The 16581-nt window shown below is 43.6% G+C and overlaps 2 protein-coding genes across 10 annotated transcripts in view; both read left to right on the top strand.

Annotated features, from left to right (window-relative positions):
• The window catches only part of LOC105433265 (protein groucho), a 69853-nt gene extending 60477 nt beyond the window's left edge, over positions 1 to 9376 (top strand). For 6 of the 7 annotated variants that reach the window (XM_089083401.1, XM_089083400.1, XM_089083399.1 and 3 more), the window contains 6 exons: positions 4544 to 4663; positions 4743 to 5025; positions 5125 to 5386; positions 5508 to 5783; positions 6126 to 6729; positions 6881 to 9376. In XM_089083401.1, coding sequence (XP_088939527.1) covers positions 4544 to 4663; positions 4743 to 5025; positions 5125 to 5386; positions 5508 to 5783; positions 6126 to 6729; positions 6881 to 6988 — 1653 coding nt within the window. In that variant the 3' untranslated portion in view covers positions 6989 to 9376. The remainder of the gene's footprint in view (positions 1 to 4543; positions 4664 to 4742; positions 5026 to 5124; positions 5387 to 5507; positions 5784 to 6125; positions 6730 to 6880) is intronic. The other variant, XM_089083402.1, reaches the window with a different exon arrangement.
• A 1212-nt stretch (positions 9377 to 10588) lies between these two features.
• On the top strand, positions 10589 to 12557 carry MBD-like (methyl-CpG-binding domain protein 2). Of its 3 annotated transcripts, none has more exons than XM_089083407.1 (5): positions 10589 to 10842; positions 11041 to 11185; positions 11501 to 11554; positions 11940 to 12271; positions 12346 to 12557. In XM_089083407.1, exons 1-5 carry the CDS (start codon positions 10715 to 10717, stop codon positions 12356 to 12358), a joined length of 672 nt encoding a protein of 223 aa, XP_088939533.1. In that variant the 5' UTR covers positions 10589 to 10714; the 3' UTR covers positions 12359 to 12557. The 3 variants fall into 3 exon arrangements, with proteins under 3 accessions (XP_088939533.1, XP_011646765.1, XP_011646755.1); XM_011648453.3 differs by having other exon boundaries at positions 10592 to 10842; positions 11940 to 12185; XM_011648463.3 differs by lacking the exon at positions 11501 to 11554 and having other exon boundaries at positions 10591 to 10842; positions 11940 to 12185.
• The last annotated feature ends 4024 nt before the right edge of the window (positions 12558 to 16581 follow it).

Here is a 16581-nt window from a genome sequence, read left to right as displayed (position 1 = left end):
GAGCGCCGCGTTCTTCCGCCGAAAAATTCGACGGGGACAATCCGCGAGTAGAAGCGCGGTGGTAAACCAGCGGTGCGTTTTGTACGAATAAATAAATACAATAAAAAAAGGAGTATGTATCGCTCTCTCGCACTTTCATGATTAAAATTTACGCAAGTATAATTTAAACAAAATCCTCTATCTGAAAAATATCCGATTTTGTGTGTGTGTGTGTGTGTGTGTGTGTGTGTGTGTGTGTGTGTGTGTGTGTGTGTGTGTGGTGTGTGGTGTGTGTGTGGAAGCGCGCGGTATCGACGGCTTGTTTTCGTCCGAGGCAGCAGAGGTATCGATTTCGATAAGCTACGCAAAAAAGATCGGCCAGGTCAAAACGGCGCGGATATCTGCGTTGCCGCGCGACGGTGATAAAAATTCGCGCGCACACTAATTGCCAGGATGACGAATGCACCGGCTGACCCAGTGACATGTACGCGTACCCGGATTCCGCGAACCGATTACCGCCGCGCCGTCCCGTCCGACGCGATCATAAAAAATTCCATGCATCCGCGAGTAAGTTGTGCCCGTATCGCCAGGCGAGCCAACCACTCGAAATTACGCTCGCGATTCGGAACCCCGTCATGAATCACTCGGTGGTGCGACCTCGGCACCTCTAATTAAATTAATCGTCCGCCACCCGAGAAACGAAAATCGGCGATCGGACGCATCGAATATTCAGGGCCCATTAGTCTCGAGCGAGTTTGAAATCGCGGGACAAGTGTCAGGTCAGTTTAATACCGTCGAATGTTTATCCATTCGGAAATCGAGAGAGTTTGAGGATCTGATCGCGCCGGGGAAGTCGCGCTTCTCCTCCTCGATCAAGTCAAGATCTACGTGGTGTCGTTACAACGTGAACGGGATGTCTCGAGTGGAAAGGTAAATATCGCAAAACCGATAAGTCGGGCTGTAAGGGGAGCACAGCTTGTACCGGACGACGTTCAATCCCAAAGTTGTGAGATACGAGGAGAGCATTGTCTTTACGTTTCTGTCGTGCCTCGACGGTTGGAAACCCGCCGACACGGGACGCATTAGTCGAACGTCTCTGCGCCGCGGCGCAAAGTCCCGCAATGTCCGTCAACCACGAGCATTCCCCGCAGTCGACGGTATCGAATCGTAACCGATCCACACGGAATCCCAATTTCCCGACATCCCTCGTTCCGACGCGTTCCTTCGAGAGAGCGTCAATGACGACGACGACGACGACGACGACGACGCTGAGAGCCACTGGGTGCAATCTTGTACCAGCTGGGGTTTGCGGGGTCTTGGGAGACGCGACTCCGGCTCGTAACCTTCTCTCAGGGTCCTAGCCACGACGACGACGACGATGACGACGAAGACGAAGGTGGAGTGAGGAATAGGGAAACAGGCACCACAGGCAGGCAGGCGGGAGAAGGGGGTGGTTGGTTGGTCGACGTAGGGTGAGAGCGCACGAGTGGCAGCGACGGCAGCAAGGAGTGAGAGGTGACGTAGAAAAGGGAAGAGGAGAGAGGACGATGTGGGTGGTCGGTCGGTGGCTTGGGATATATCCGTAAGGTTAGGGTGGTTGAGTCGAGACGAGGCGCCGTGGCGAAGGAGTCGCTCACTCACTTACCACCCTCATGGCTGCGACCGCCAACCCCAATACCATGCACACGACCAAAGCCGTCCCCCGTTCGTCTCCTTCCCGCCGTCTCTCCCGTCTCTCTCTCTCGTCTCACCCTTGAAAGAGCTACCTCCCCCCCTCCCTCCTCCGACTGTACTTCGGTGCCTGCTGCTGCTTGCCAAGTTGCTTGCCTGCCTGCCTGCCTGCCTGCCTGCCTGCTTGCGGACCAAGTCGTCCCTAACACTACAAAGTCTATATATCTACGGTATACCCGCAGCTCCTCCTACATTCCACTGCCTCCTCCTTCCATCCTCTCGTCCTCCCCCGAGGTACCAACCCCCATATTGATCGTGGCACGAATCCTCTTTGTGGGAGAGGGTGATATGGATAGCCGACGGGATAGGTGTAAGTAAACTTACGTGAATGGAAGGCGGGTCGCGTGTATATCGTTTCTTCGCGGAGGTACCTAACACACACACACACACACACACACACACACACACACGTGTCGCGTATACATATGTGTATATGCACGTACACCGGCGCAACGAGAACGAGCAAACGAGAAAGCAAGAGAGAACAGAAACGGAAAGCTCTCGCGAAACGACATTGCGAGCTATCGGCGACGGAGGAGGGGCGGAAAAAGGATGCGCTTATCCCCTCCCCCCTCTCCCCCGAAAGACGAGACTTCCGGATACATACTTACTAGCGGTATCGACTGCGGACAAGGGATGGTGTGTGTTTCCGCATGACTTTCCAGGAAACTAAATCCAGTCGCGATTTCCGCGTGGAATTGTTTTACTTGTTACATATTCCATCCGCGCAACCAGAATTCTCCTATTTTAATAATAATACCGCGGGCACGTCAATCACTTAATTAAATATATTATGCAATGTTCGCGAGTATTCTTATTTTTTTTTCCTTGACCGAAGATTATCATTTAATGATTGCGTCCGCGACCATTTTTAAACACGCGAGACGATACGATGATAAAAAGTTCAAGTGAGAGCGCAGCGCGAAATGTTATTTTTCTCATACGATAAAGTATATCTAAGTCCTGCAATTTTAAGTTATCTCGGCGCTTTTTATTTTCTCGCGTGTCAACCACTGTTTTCTCGTCGGATTCTCCCTTTCCAACCACGACCACGACCAGTCGTCGCTTCAGTGGACTCTGGTCGGATAAGCAGTGACCGACCGTTTCCGGATAACGAGAGGACTATCCCATCTCCTCCTTTCGGAGGAGAGAGAGAGAGAGAGAGAGAGAGAGATCCCTCTTTCCTCCTGCACCGGGATTCTTTCACGAGAAAGAAAACTCGAAAGAGAGGCACGTAATACGGCTCCTGGGAGATCCTTTTCTGCCGAGAATCTTTCATGACGTGAGCGGAGCGCGTGTTTGCGAGACTTCCCACTTGCTCACCCTCCCGGCTTTTGTCTTCGCTTTTCCTTCCTCGTTGCTATATCGTCGTCGTCGTTGTCGTTGTCATCGCAAACGAGAACACCGTTCGATTTTTCCGCGCAGCGAGGTTTCATACCCGCGTTCGCGACCGACTCGTTCCTCGACGCCGAGCGATTTCTCGACGATGTCTGACAAGACACCGGCGCGATACCGCTTATCCTTTGCGCGGCGTGTATAATTTCGTACGTTAAAATCGGAAATAAACGCGAGCGCATCCGTACGTCTCAAAATTTCCTCATTTTTCTTTTATTTCCTTTCACCCCGGAGCGCTTCGATCGACAGGCCGGGAGATGATATCGAGGCGTCGAAGTAATGGACCGAGAGAGCGAGAGAGGCGACGCGTCGTCGCTGTCAGGGGTGGATGAGGGACGAAGGGTAATTGAGAGAAGAGGAGATTTACTTCGACGTCGGCTGGCTGGGAGGGGGATGCGACAGGGTGGTGGTTTACGGGTTTGCAAAGATGGGGCGCGCAGTTATCGGGGATGGGGATAAGGGTTGCCACACTTGTATGTACATACGCGGGACGGCGTCGCGATGCTCCGTCGACCATATCGACGACGACGAAACTGTCGCTCGTAAAGCTTCTGGTCCATGATGTTCCCCCGACTCTCCCACGATCTTCGCATTTTGCGAAAAACGCGTCTTTCCGCATTTTATGAAGATTACCGATGCGTTGATGATTTCTCTTTTTATTGTATCTTTTAGTATCTAGTAACACGAAGACAAGATTGGAATACCAATAATCGATCTTCATGTCGCTCATCGACATTTGTACGGATCTTATTTCGCGTGTTTACAATCTCCATATTAAAACGTAAAATAAAATCTTTTTCGGCTAATTAGATTTCACTCACGAGGAAAGAGTTTATCTTAATTCGCATAAGCGATTATTGAAGAGGCGCGATAAAATAAAAAAAGAGGTCGATAAAACTAGGGTATTCAAGGGTATTCAAGTACTTTCGCATTCGAAAATGCATGTCGATATTTTTCTCGGCACTCGGTGCATAATAGGATAGAAAAAAGCAGAACTCCACGATCCGCCCTATTATTCTTCGTTCGCCTCGGAGCGAAATGGAGGTCGTACGGGCCGGGAGGGATAAGTAATTCCGTCGATGCCTCTTCTATCCTTCCGACGAGAAGGTCGTTTTATTTAATCGCGAAAGAGGAAGGAAGGAATTTAGTCATTCTACCCTCCATCCGTCGACCATCCCCTCGGTCGTCGCAAGAAGTCCTTCGATACTTTTCCGTGGAAATCTATCGAGAAGGTAGAATCCGGCGCGGCTCGTAAAAATCTTTGGACGAATAAATCCTGTAAATCTCCGTAATCGGATTAACCGCGCCGGAACAAGAGATAGCGGATCGTATCTTCCGCGTTGATAAGGGATTCTATAAAAATCGTAACGTCCTTGTTGAACGAGCACGTTAAAGATTTCGGACCTCGCACGCTGAATGCCAATCATTTTTGTTGCAGAGGAACTCGATATCGCCGGCGGAGCGGGAGAAGTATAGACCGCGCAGCACGCCCGATCCGCAGCACGAACATTTGCTCGGGAAAAAGCTGAAGAAGGAACAGGATAAGGATATAGGCCATGTAGGTATCTAAGATTAGTGCTCCATGCTCCACGATTCACGGTCCGCCTTAATAAAGCCGTGCGTGTTCTCCCCGACAGCAAAGCGATGGTGAAAAGAGCGACCAAGACCTGGTGGTCGATGACGCGAGCGAGGGTCCGACCAGCCCGGCGGCAAACGGCACGGCGTCGCCACGAGAGAACGGTCTCGACAAATTGGGACCATCCTCGGTGCCTCTGAGCGGCCAAGTCAAGAAGGAGGTACCCCCGCCATCGCCCAGAAGCGGCACCAGCAGCAACGCGAGCACACCTTCGGCCAAAAAGATGGAGGAGCGCGAAAAACCGACGACACCGATCTCGAAACCGGTCACTCCGACGTCGGCAGGTACGGCGATTTGCCCGTGATTTCACCAAAGTATAGAAAAGAAAAGGGAGAACGGCTGAGAAGTGAAATTATCAAAAAATTTTTGATGATATCGCGCAGGTGGCAGTAGTTCCGGTTCCGGTGGCCTGAAACCATCGAGCTCTAGCAAACCGTTAGTTTCCGCTTCGGTAGTCGGCCCTTATCCACCGCACTATCCGCCACCGCATCATCCACCGGCGGGACCTCACGTGGACATGTTGGGTTATCCTCCGGCGGCACTGAACGGCGGTTACCCCACGAGACCACCTCTTCAGCAGCTTTACGATCCACACGGCAGTATGAGAGCACCGCTTGGACCGATAATTCCTCCGGGCGGTAAACCGTGAGTGTTGTTCTTTCCTTTTGATAATTTGCTAGACGTTTGTCTCGCCGCGTCAGCGTGACCGCGTTACGCTTATCACCGAATCGCTACTTTTACGAGATGACGTTTTTTTTGGTAGCAGTGCATACAGTTTCCACGTGTCCAGCGAAGGCCAGATGCAGCCGGTACCATTCCCGCAGGATGCTCTGATCGGCCCGGGTATTCCGCGTCACGCCCGCCAAATAAACACACTAACTCACGGTGAGGTAGTCTGTGCCGTGACAATCTCGAATCCCACCAAATACGTCTACACAGGAGGCAAAGGTTGCGTCAAGGTGTGGGACATCAGCCAAGGAGGTAGCGCCAGTGCGAAACCTGTCTCCCAGCTTGATTGCCTGCAACGGGACAACTATATCAGGTCAGTGATGGTAACACGTGTCTTCATTCGCCGTTCGTGACACATTAACTCCCAAACGCTATATGCGGTCGATGTAATTAATTTCCGACTCTGAATTCTGGATGACATTTAGTCGTGTCCGCCGGCTGTATATCACGCCGAAGCAGCGCGGCCATCGATTTATCACATACATTTTCCGTATGCATTTACCACCCTTCCTGACTCTCCCTTCCCTCTCTCTCGTGTTCTCTTCCCCTCTCTCTCATCACCTCGCGTCGAACACGCGCATAGTAATTATTTAAAAGCACGCATAAGTGGCGGTATTTAACGGGATTAATGTAATGCGATCCTTGTTGTCATTAGGTCGGTGAAATTGCTGCCGGATGGCAGAACTCTAATTGTGGGAGGCGAGGCGAGTAATCTCAGCATCTGGGACTTGGCAAGTCCGACACCGAGAATCAAAGCTGAATTGACTTCCTCTGCACCGGCGTGTTACGCCCTAGCCATTTCCCCAGATTCGAAAGTCTGCTTCAGTTGTTGCAGCGATGGCAATATAGCCGTGTGGGATTTGCAAAATCAAACCTTGGTTAGACAATTCCAAGGTCACACGGATGGTGCGTCGTGCATCGACATATCCGCAGACGGTTCGAAATTGTGGACAGGAGGTCTCGATAACACGGTACGCTCCTGGGACTTGAGGGAAGGCAGGCAACTCCAGCAGCATGATTTCACGTCACAGATATTCTCCTTGGGATACTGCCCCACCGGTGAATGGTTAGCTGTGGGTATGGAGAACTCGAATGTCGAGGTGCTCCACGCTACGAAACCCGACAAGTATCAATTGCATCTGCATGAATCTTGCGTGCTGTCGTTACGCTTCGCTTCGTGCGGCAAATGGTTCGTCTCCACCGGCAAGGACAATTTACTTAACGCGTGGCGCACGCCATATGGTGCCTCGATTTTCCAGGTCATTATTATTAGTCATTATTATTACATATGTAAATTACGGGTTTTCTTCAAATACACTTTGAGGATAATCTATTATTATTATTATTATTATCATTATCTCGTTTCTCAGAGTATATAATATTGTAAGCGTTTCTTTTCCCTCTTTTCAGTCGAAGGAGTCGTCTTCGGTGCTTAGCTGCGATATTTCTACGGACGACAAATATATCGTGACTGGATCCGGCGACAAGAAAGCTACCGTCTACGAAGTCATGTATTGAGCCGTATATGGGCTCGACGTTTGGTCGACATTTTGATATACAACATTTATTGAAGTTTCTCGTGGCGCAAAGTGTGATTAACTTATGACGGAGGAATTGAAGAAATAAAATATATTTCTTTTTTATTTTTCAAACGTGACTTCAAGAAGTTAATTATGAAATTTGACAAGACTTGGTCGATGTACTATGGTCGCTACATTCGACGGAAACCGAATTAAATTTCACGTTTCTGTAATCCCAAGAAAATCTAAATTATAACTAAGGGCTAGCATCTGGGAGCTAATAAATTATGGGGGTATATAAATATAAATATATATAAATATATATATATATATATATATATTATATATATATATATATATATAAAAATTACAGCATTTAGCTGTGTAAGATTGTATAGAGTCTGTAATCGTAAGTAGGATGAAGCGAATGGAATATGTGAAAAAGAGAGAAAGAGAGAGAAAAAGAGACCGTGTATGAGTAACTTCCGTCTCTTTTGAGGCGATAATAAAGTCGCTTGTGTAATACGTTACTGATGTAATATAGAATCTTTATAATTAGGTCCTTTTGCATTTGATTGTGAAGTAAATGGAGCGGAGAATTGAGCGCATTTCGTCGGGCGAGGTCGTTCTTTTGCGGTAAAACGTCGCAATGGCAAAACGAACGCCACGATGAAATACCTGAATACGTACGGAATGCTGATCTAGTGTTGTAGACTTGTCAAAGTAGGGATGTATGTTGTGTCGCAGAATTATACATAATATATTGAGCACACATATAGACAGAACGTTTACGTCATGTAGCGGAGAAATTGTAGGGCTATGAGAAACTGATAAATATCGATCACATGCTAAACAGTGTTTTGAACGTACATCATGTACATTCAGTCGTCGAAGCCAGCGATATGTGATCTTTGACATTTCTACCACCGACAAGAGGAATAATTTGTACTTATTACACCTTCAGTTTTAAATACGATTCTTTTGTAATTATATGGCACTGTTGCGTCTGCCGTTAAGACTTTATTGTAATTGAGATTTTATAAAACGTGTCGAGAGAAGGATGGTGGACGAAAAGAAAGCGAAAAAAAAGAAACAGACAAGCGAAAGACTTAAAAGTTTTGCGGTAATTAGAAAATTGGCTTTCATACGCCTATTACGAGCGGTATCGAATACAAATAGGAACTCTATAAGTTGCGCCGCACGCGTACGGATACTTGATACAATGTACATTGTTTGCGAGTCTTGACTGCCATAATAAGGCATACTACGCACATGCATATTATGCGTAAAACAAACACGAGCGAGCGGACCACGTTCGTGGGCGGATTTTGCAAAATATTCGATAAAGTATTTTTGTGACTATTCATCGTGACCCTAGACTTAAACATCGAGCAAAACCGATCGAGCGTGATTGACCACGCACGCATCTGCATCCGACGATTTGCAGAGGACGGGACGATACAAAAACGAAGCGAAACACTTGAATTCTTACATCAGTACCTTCGGTGCAGATTACAAGACCGGAGGTGTGCATCTGAACTTTTTAGGGTACTAGCTAGCATTTATTATTCGGAGGCCGTATGGTGAAAGCGGGTGATGCGTAATGGAGATTTATATTTTGTTACAGGAAGGCACACACACACACACACACACACACACACACTACCACCACACACACACACACACACACACACACACACACACACACACACATACACACACACACGCACGCACGCATACACATTAACATCACTGTGATTGTCTGAAATTCATCTGAAATGCCATGATTATAACTGCCGCGACAAGAATTCTGCATAACATGGTTAATATTTATCGGTTACAACATGCGAATCGATGAATCGTCCTAGAGAACATTACTTTTAAAAATGTTAAAGTTACATCTTTGAGACATTTTTTGAGCATGCTGTTTGGAGACTCAATTTTGGACAATCACAGCCCCGTTCATATATAGACCAATAGAAACAACGATACCTCAAGAAGACTCAATAGTTAATTATCTCTAACTCATCGACTTGTACAGAATTGATATTCTTTTACAGTTGAATAACACACGTACCATGGAAAAAAAAGCATTACGCGTGACAAAAAGATCGCTTAGCCGCGATAACGATTGTGCCCTGCCTTTTCCCCCAATCTTCCCTTTCCTTCCCCATCCGGAAATCGTATACCGTAATACGTTGAATTGCGTCTCCGTGCTCGCATTTTGCACTCCGCGAAAGCGTACGAAAGCCGCCGTGGGAGAGAACATACGTTCGTAATAAACGGAAGACAGGCAGCGTTAATCTTTTTCCAAGCACTGTTCAAGTTGTTCCTATAGCTACGCGAAAATTGTTTCTTTCGGCAATTAAAATTCTCTATATCTATATCCAAGAGTTGACATCATTACGCTTGCCGACCTGTCCTCTCGATCCTCCTCGAATGGATTTCCGATTATTTTAAGAATAAAAATCTCAGCGAAAATATCAGAACTTTTAACACTCGAAGCTTTCGATTTGAAATGTAAAAAAAATCCTTGACGTATTTAATGTTAAAAAAAAAAATAGAAATTTTGTAACAATTGATTCTCATGCAATTTTTATTAAACAAATCTCCATCGATATCTTTGAATTTCAAAACAAATATTGATATAAAAAGGTACACCTAAAAGAATATCTAAAGCTATTTGTCATCTGGATAGAACTTACTTTTTTTATCAATAGAATAAGCTTTATGAAATGATGTATAATCTCAGAATAAGGATTTAGATTCGAGGACATTTTTTTTTTTTTAAATAAATAGAATCCGCAATTGGAAAAAAATTAATTTAGGCTATTCGATTTAGAATTTTATCTCGCTTTTTACACGTAAAGCTGAATATCGTTTCTGCGAGATCCGCTGACGTCTGGAGCGAACACGTGCGTGACACACGCCCACGTGCGTTCTATGTATATATGAGTTCATATCCCATTCATATTAGGAATGAAAAAGTAAAATATAAAGCAGAATTTGTTAGAATCAATTAGTAAAAAGGTAGAATATTGCATATTATTGCATATAATAGCTACTAATGCGTTCTCATTAGTAATGCATTCAACAAATTCTATTTTCTAGTATTTTGTCTTAATGTGAATGCAAAATTATATATAAAGTCCATATCGGACCAATGGATCAAAGTTGAGATTAGATTTAAATTTAATTATTTAGAGGAAAGAAAACCAATTTCTTTAGTGAACTCTATTTTAATTAAAAATCAAATTCCAATTCAATCTGAATTCTAATCCGATAATTAATCTGATAATTTTTAACTTAATTCTTTGCATTCTGTCTGAAAATGTATTATTTATGTTTTCTTATGTCCTAGCTAAAAGCCATTGCACGTGAAGAGATTTTAGAAATCGTAACGCAGATTTATTAATTAATTTCTCATTAATTATTACAAAAATCGCAAAATGATATAGAACTTTTTTTAATCAGTTTAACGCGCTGTAATCATAATTCATGCAAATAAAAATATTATACATGTGTGTGTGTGTGTGTGTGTGTGTGTGTGTGTAAAATATACCGAGAGGTGCCGCATTCTACGGGCAAGTCATCGAACTACGTATAACGCGCGCGCATCGCTTCAATATGGCGGACAATAAAGCCGCAAGGGAATCACGGTGTCCTCTGTATCGCGGTGTTTATTTTTTCGGCAAGCGTAATTTAAAAACAAAGATCCATAACGATGAATATGTCCGTGGAGAAGAAGAAATATCCCTCGGCGTTGCCGCTCAATTGGCCCGCGAGGGAGGAACCGCCGAGGAAAACACAGAATCAATTAGCGACCACGGGAAAGGTTGATTATTATTACAAGTAGGTTGAAATAAATTATTCTCGGATTTATATTAAGGATTTTATATTTACGATTTTATGCGGAGGCAAGATTTGTAGATTCTCTTGGGTTTTGAAATTGAAAGAAAGAACTTTTCACGTATAATTTGTGATGCAAAGATGACAGGTTATCATTGTTGGTTTTGATGACACTTAGATTGACAACATGTTTTCTTTTAGCCGTAGTGTTAGGAACGACGCATCGCTGGTGCCGCCGATCAGACAAACGGCATCTATCTTTAAACAACCTGTGACAATTTACAAAATGCAGGAAGGAAAGGTAAAGGATATCAAACACTCAGGCACTCAGGAAAAGCCAAAGCAGGTTGGTTTCAAAAACAGGGATCGTAACTGACTGTACATATGCTAATTGGACCGTCGAGCGGTGTGACATGCCAATGAATTGAATCCTTTTATTACATCGTGTTATTCCGTCTATTCACATGTATAATATCTGGTAGTAGCACGTATTTATAATCTCTGAATATATCAATGGATTTTGTTTTCTGTATGGTAACCTTTCTAAATCTTTCCTTGCATTTTGCTTGCGAAACACATTTTCTCTGCTTGTGCCCATTCACTTGTAATGCTCTTCGTTAGCTATCCTTGTAAATTCACAACTGTCAAATCGTTGCTTTAGGAAGGAGCCGATAAAACTGATGGCAAGTATGGCTCCCAAGATAAGCCTAAGCAGGTAACTCTGAACATGCAATCACAAAGTTGTCAATGTAATTTTGTTTTTTTTTCTGTTACATTTTCAATACTAAATATTATAAACTAGATTTTAATAATAGTTGGAAGCCAATTTTAATATTTTAAAAGGACGATTTGAAAAAAGACTTATAATTTCACCATCTCAATTTTTGTTTGAATGGGATTATAAATTAAATGATTGGTGGTGGTGGTTGGTGGTGGTTGACAAAAACATTTTTATTATATACTTATATGATAAAAGCAATAATTGCATATACTTTTCACATAATGGAACATTTGTTTTTAACTTGCATTACTTTTTGAACAGAGTAGCGTGTACTGAGTAGGACGAATAAGCAATGATAATTTAAATATCTACCTTCCAGCTTTTCTGGGAGAAACGTTTAGAAGGTCTACGAGCTTGTGATCCGGACGGTTATGAATTTGACGCAATGGATCTGCCAAAGAATTTGAAACCAGTAGGACCATATATCACAGAAGAAACATTGCTCCAGAGTGTGGCCACTGCGTTGCACGTATCTACTCAACCAGTCACAGGACAGACAGGATCCAAGACGGCTTTAGAGAAGAACCCCGGAGTATTTCTCAATCCTGATCAACCACTAGTACAGGTAGAGATAGTCGAACGTGAATTGGCGTCAAGAATACACTATAAAATAATAACATCATCAGAACGTGAATGTAGTGGATATTTAAGGTTTTTAATTAATGTAGAGATAATAAGTTAAAAAAGTTAAAGTCTACAGAGTTAATTATGTTGGTCTGTTTAAGGCGGTCGCGATAGCAGATGAAGATATAAGAAGACAAGAAGATCGAGTGGTTATAGCGAGAAAAAAATTACAAGACGCTCTACGAAATCTTCAAACTTAAATTATAGGGATTTTGTGCACATTATCACTTGCTCATCTTTTAGTTTTAAGTTCGTTATAAATTATATCATACCACGTTTTGTAATAAATGTTTTTATAAAAAAAGAGAAATAAGGATAAGGAATCTAATTAAGTTGGAGATATCTCAGGATATATTTAAAGTAATGATTATGATTGATTATCTCGAAATATATTTTAACGAAATCTCTCGACTCGAAATAAATGGAGTAAAACCGGCAATGCGAGAGATTCGATCATCTAACTTTGAAAGAATGAGATTTTATTATAATTTGAAAATAATTTGGTTTCAGCATTTCAAATCGCTTGGTTTGCTATCTGTGCGGCATACAGAATATCGATCGAACGGTTTACTGACGGAAATATCCAATTCTCGGGTTTGGTTTCGATAGATGGCAAAAGTGTCGCACTCGGTTCGGAAAAATCAATCATGTTATATTACTACACAATTACTACACATTACTGGATTAAAAACAAATTAAGATTTAAGAAAATTACATCAATCACTATTTTTTAATCCGACGAGTAGAAAGTTTCTTTTCTAACAAAGTAGCATGTTTAATTCAGAATTGAGGATCGAGTTGGTAAAACGTCCATTTTAATTATGTAAATTGTTACGCTTTCGTTTGGCCTGAAAAAAGCCATACGAGAATTGACCGGTCTTGAAATATCGTCTCGAATGCGAGAGTGACATGTTGCAAGAAATAGCCTGCACGTGATTCGATAAAGTATTTCTATATTTTATTTAGCAATTGAGGATAAAAATGGAAAAATAAAAGATTTTTCAAAAATTATTTAACGAGTTTTTTTTAAGTTTTTTTGTCGGAAATAAATGACTAGCTTAAATATATGTATTTTCCAAGGTTTTTAGTTACAATAGAATTTCTATAATATGGAACTGGAAAATACGATGCTTTTTCTGGATTCTGTTATTCTAATAGCATATGCAAAGGATAAAGTATCATTTCTTTCTTAACTGCTTTATTATTTTAGGAACTTATTATATAAAGCGACACAAAAATTCTAATTGACAGTGGATAGTCGTCTAAGACTTTGTATAATATTTCTCGTGTTATTATTTCCATGTATTTTTTGACATATGTTGTAGAAGTGCAGGTAGAAATCTTATGTCCTGTAGCGAGAAACCATAGAATATCTTTGAAGATTTTAGCAAAAGCATCAATAGTTAAACCGCCAGTCCATCTTTTTCCGAGAAAGGATTATTCCAAGAAATGATCCTAAAACTTCCATATGAAACGATTTTCTTATCGTTTTCCCATTAAAAGCTATGCACATTATTTCAAAATGTGCATTGTGTCGAATGCAGTTGTGTATCGAATGCTGCCCGAGTCTCTCTCTCTCTCCCTGGGAATCGGTATATGCTCAGGGCTCCGCACAAAAGAATGCTCAGGCAGGTATACAGGCAGGCGTTGGTTTTCAGGTAAGTATAAGCGGGGTACCAGGTGGTAACCTCTTTTTTTTCCTCCCTGCTTGCCCCCGTCCCTCTTGCCCGGCATCTCTACACCTTCGACCAACAGCTGTTTCCCTCCGCGGTAAGGGTCGCTCTCCCTTATTGTCAACCAGGCGAACAGCCGTTCTCTCGCCCCACCGTCCTGCTCGTCGGCACATGTCCCAGTTTAAATCGTTATAACTCGTCGAACACATGACTCGTCTACCGACGATCCATCCGGTCTAATCGGCGCGGCGGTATCGTGGGTACCGGGCGACGACGCCGCGCGTGCATCGCCGACAACGGGAATTCAACGCCGAGCCGAATGCCGCCTTGTGCATCCCGAGTCTGCATCCCGCGAGCGATCAATAGCGCTATCGCGTGTTCTTTGCAATAATTTATGCGCACGGAGGCGACATCCGGTTCGCGGATAAAAACGCGGGGAGAGAGAGAGAGAGAGAGAGAGAGAGAGAGAGAGAGAGAGAGAGAGAGAGAAGGCACAATGGGAACGGTGTGCAGTCGCGAAAGTCGCTTAATCGCGGAGCGAAATCGTAATTCTCCTCGGTAATCGCGGGACAAGCACCTGGCTCGGACAGTCATAACTGATTGATGCGGCATTTGTGCTCGGTATTGCGGTCACTCGTCTCTGCAAACAAAAAGAAAAAAAGAAGAATATATATATATATATATATATATATATATATATATATATATATATATATAGATAAAAGAAACCTCGCGAGTCTAAGTACACAAATTACCGTAGGATCATCGCTCTCGAGATAGATTCAGCAATTTAATTTTACATACATACGTACATGTATATGCATGTGTAATGAACGTCGCGTATGAATATAAATGCGCCGAATATCGTGCGACGAATGAGGAATTGAAATCGCCACGGGACACAACCCGAAATAATCTCACTTACCGCCCACGTCCCGCATGCGCGTGCATAATTTACGCAAACTTTTCCACCGCGTGCTTGACCGTGCTTTAACGTCAAACACGGTGTCGATATCGGTATTACGCTCAGTTATGCGGCATTTAATTCCGCATCTCGCGTGCGCGATTATCTTTCTTTCTCTCTCTCTCTCTCTCTCTCTCTCTCTCTCTCTCTCTCTCTCTCGATTTTTTAATGTGGGCTTAATGCAACGTCGATCTATGCGGCGGTGGCGGCGGCGACGACGATGGTGGCCGGCGGCATCGCATCGCGTGTAAAGACCTTATCTGGAGCACCATCGAAGATTACATCCTCCGCTGTCTTGAACGTAATATAGCCGACGTATAAATAGACGCTCCTCTACGGCGCGTTATCGATCTTTCGCGCAGGCAGTATATTCGACCATCGGAAGTTGACCGACTTGACTATACTATTTGTATCGGGGTTACTGGCCGCAAAGTATATTTCAGATTTAATCTCTCCGCGCGGCCGGGACGACGCGATTTTAACGATTCCGACAAGAGTCTCCGCGTCGGCGAAAGTATCTCTCGGACGGGCGAGCTTACAGGAAAACGGCCGGACGGCGGTCGTGGCGACGATCCGCAAGGGCCTTCGGAAAGGAGGAGGCGTCGGTCCATCCAGCGTGTTTCGCACGGAAGAACAGCTGGGGGACCTTCGACTCCCAACAACGACTGTTATATACGTAATCGATGTCGACAGACTTTCTCTCTCATGGATCCACGAGAGAGGAGAGAAGAGGAGAGGAGAGGAGAGGAGAGGAGAGGAGATGAGACGAGGACGGGCGTGCCTATAACCGATCGTGCTCTTTCCGTTTTCACCGGGTCTCGATGTTGTCGAAGGCAGCAAATACCTATCGCTCCTTTAACATTATTTCCGTTTTCAACATTATATCCGTCCCGAAGCGAGGAATATGATAATTACGTAAAATATAAAAGGGCCATTGTGAGGAAAGCTATATTTTTAGCTCGCCTCTCTCTTTCCGATAAATTTCCATCGATCGTTTGGGCACATGATCCTTTCTCGTTGAGATAAAAAATCATATAACTTACGTCGTAACGCCGTATAACGACGTAAGTTATATGATTTTTTTAACTCACACATCGCGAGTTATGCAATATTGTATTTACAACTTTCCACTATGGAAAGGAATAACTATTTCTGAGGAATATCAAGCGGATTCAACTTTAATGTCTTCCGACAATCGTCAACCGAAATTTTCAACAGAATTTGCATTCGTTTCCGTGCCCGAATAGGGATGCGGGTCTGACTGATCCATGATAAATCTTTAGCAGGCATAGCCTGACTATGGTTTCTGTTTGACCCATTGTTCGTTTTCGCAGAAAAAAGTCGGTCGATGTGAAAAGTATTGAACCGCCTGAAAAGCGGACCTGCCGTTCTTCGTTATGTTTCTCTCTCTTTTATACGATTGTACGCCTAGTCATTTTGCAGACTGAACGTATAGCGCGATGGAGTCGCAAGAATGATTTTTTCGATAATAACTACGATAATAACAACAGTTCGCGATAAGATAAATTGATTCAGATTGGTTTTCCCATCTGTGCGACAGTATGAAAGAGCGCGATAGGATAGGGATACAATAACGAAAGTGAATTAAGAGAAAGAAAGAGACAGGTACATAATACAGTAAATAAAAAATATTTACAGATATAACAGAACGTTTATAAAGAGGATGTCTCTCTCTCTAG

Source organism: Pogonomyrmex barbatus, unplaced genomic scaffold, assembly GCF_055798465.1.
Source record: "Pogonomyrmex barbatus isolate J1 unplaced genomic scaffold, ASM5579846v1 scaffold7, whole genome shotgun sequence".
Lineage (NCBI taxonomy): Eukaryota > Metazoa > Arthropoda > Insecta > Hymenoptera > Formicidae > Pogonomyrmex > Pogonomyrmex barbatus.
Note: the sequence above shows the minus strand (reverse complement) of the source record. Positions and strands in the feature narration are given on the sequence as shown.

What these genes read in the sequence shown, in the direction of transcription:
- MBD-like (XM_089083407.1), top strand. Translation starts at nt 10,715, where the DNA reads ATGAATATGTCCGTGGAGAAGAAGAAATATCCCTCGGCGTTGCCGCTC. An exon ending in CTCAGGAAAAGCCAAAGCAG is followed by an intron (nt 11,186 to 11,500) that starts GTTGGTTTCAAA and finishes TCGTTGCTTTAG; the next exon opens with GAAGGAGCCGATAAAACTGA. An exon ending in CCCAAGATAAGCCTAAGCAG is followed by an intron (nt 11,555 to 11,939) that starts GTAACTCTGAAC and finishes TCTACCTTCCAG; the next exon opens with CTTTTCTGGGAGAAACGTTT.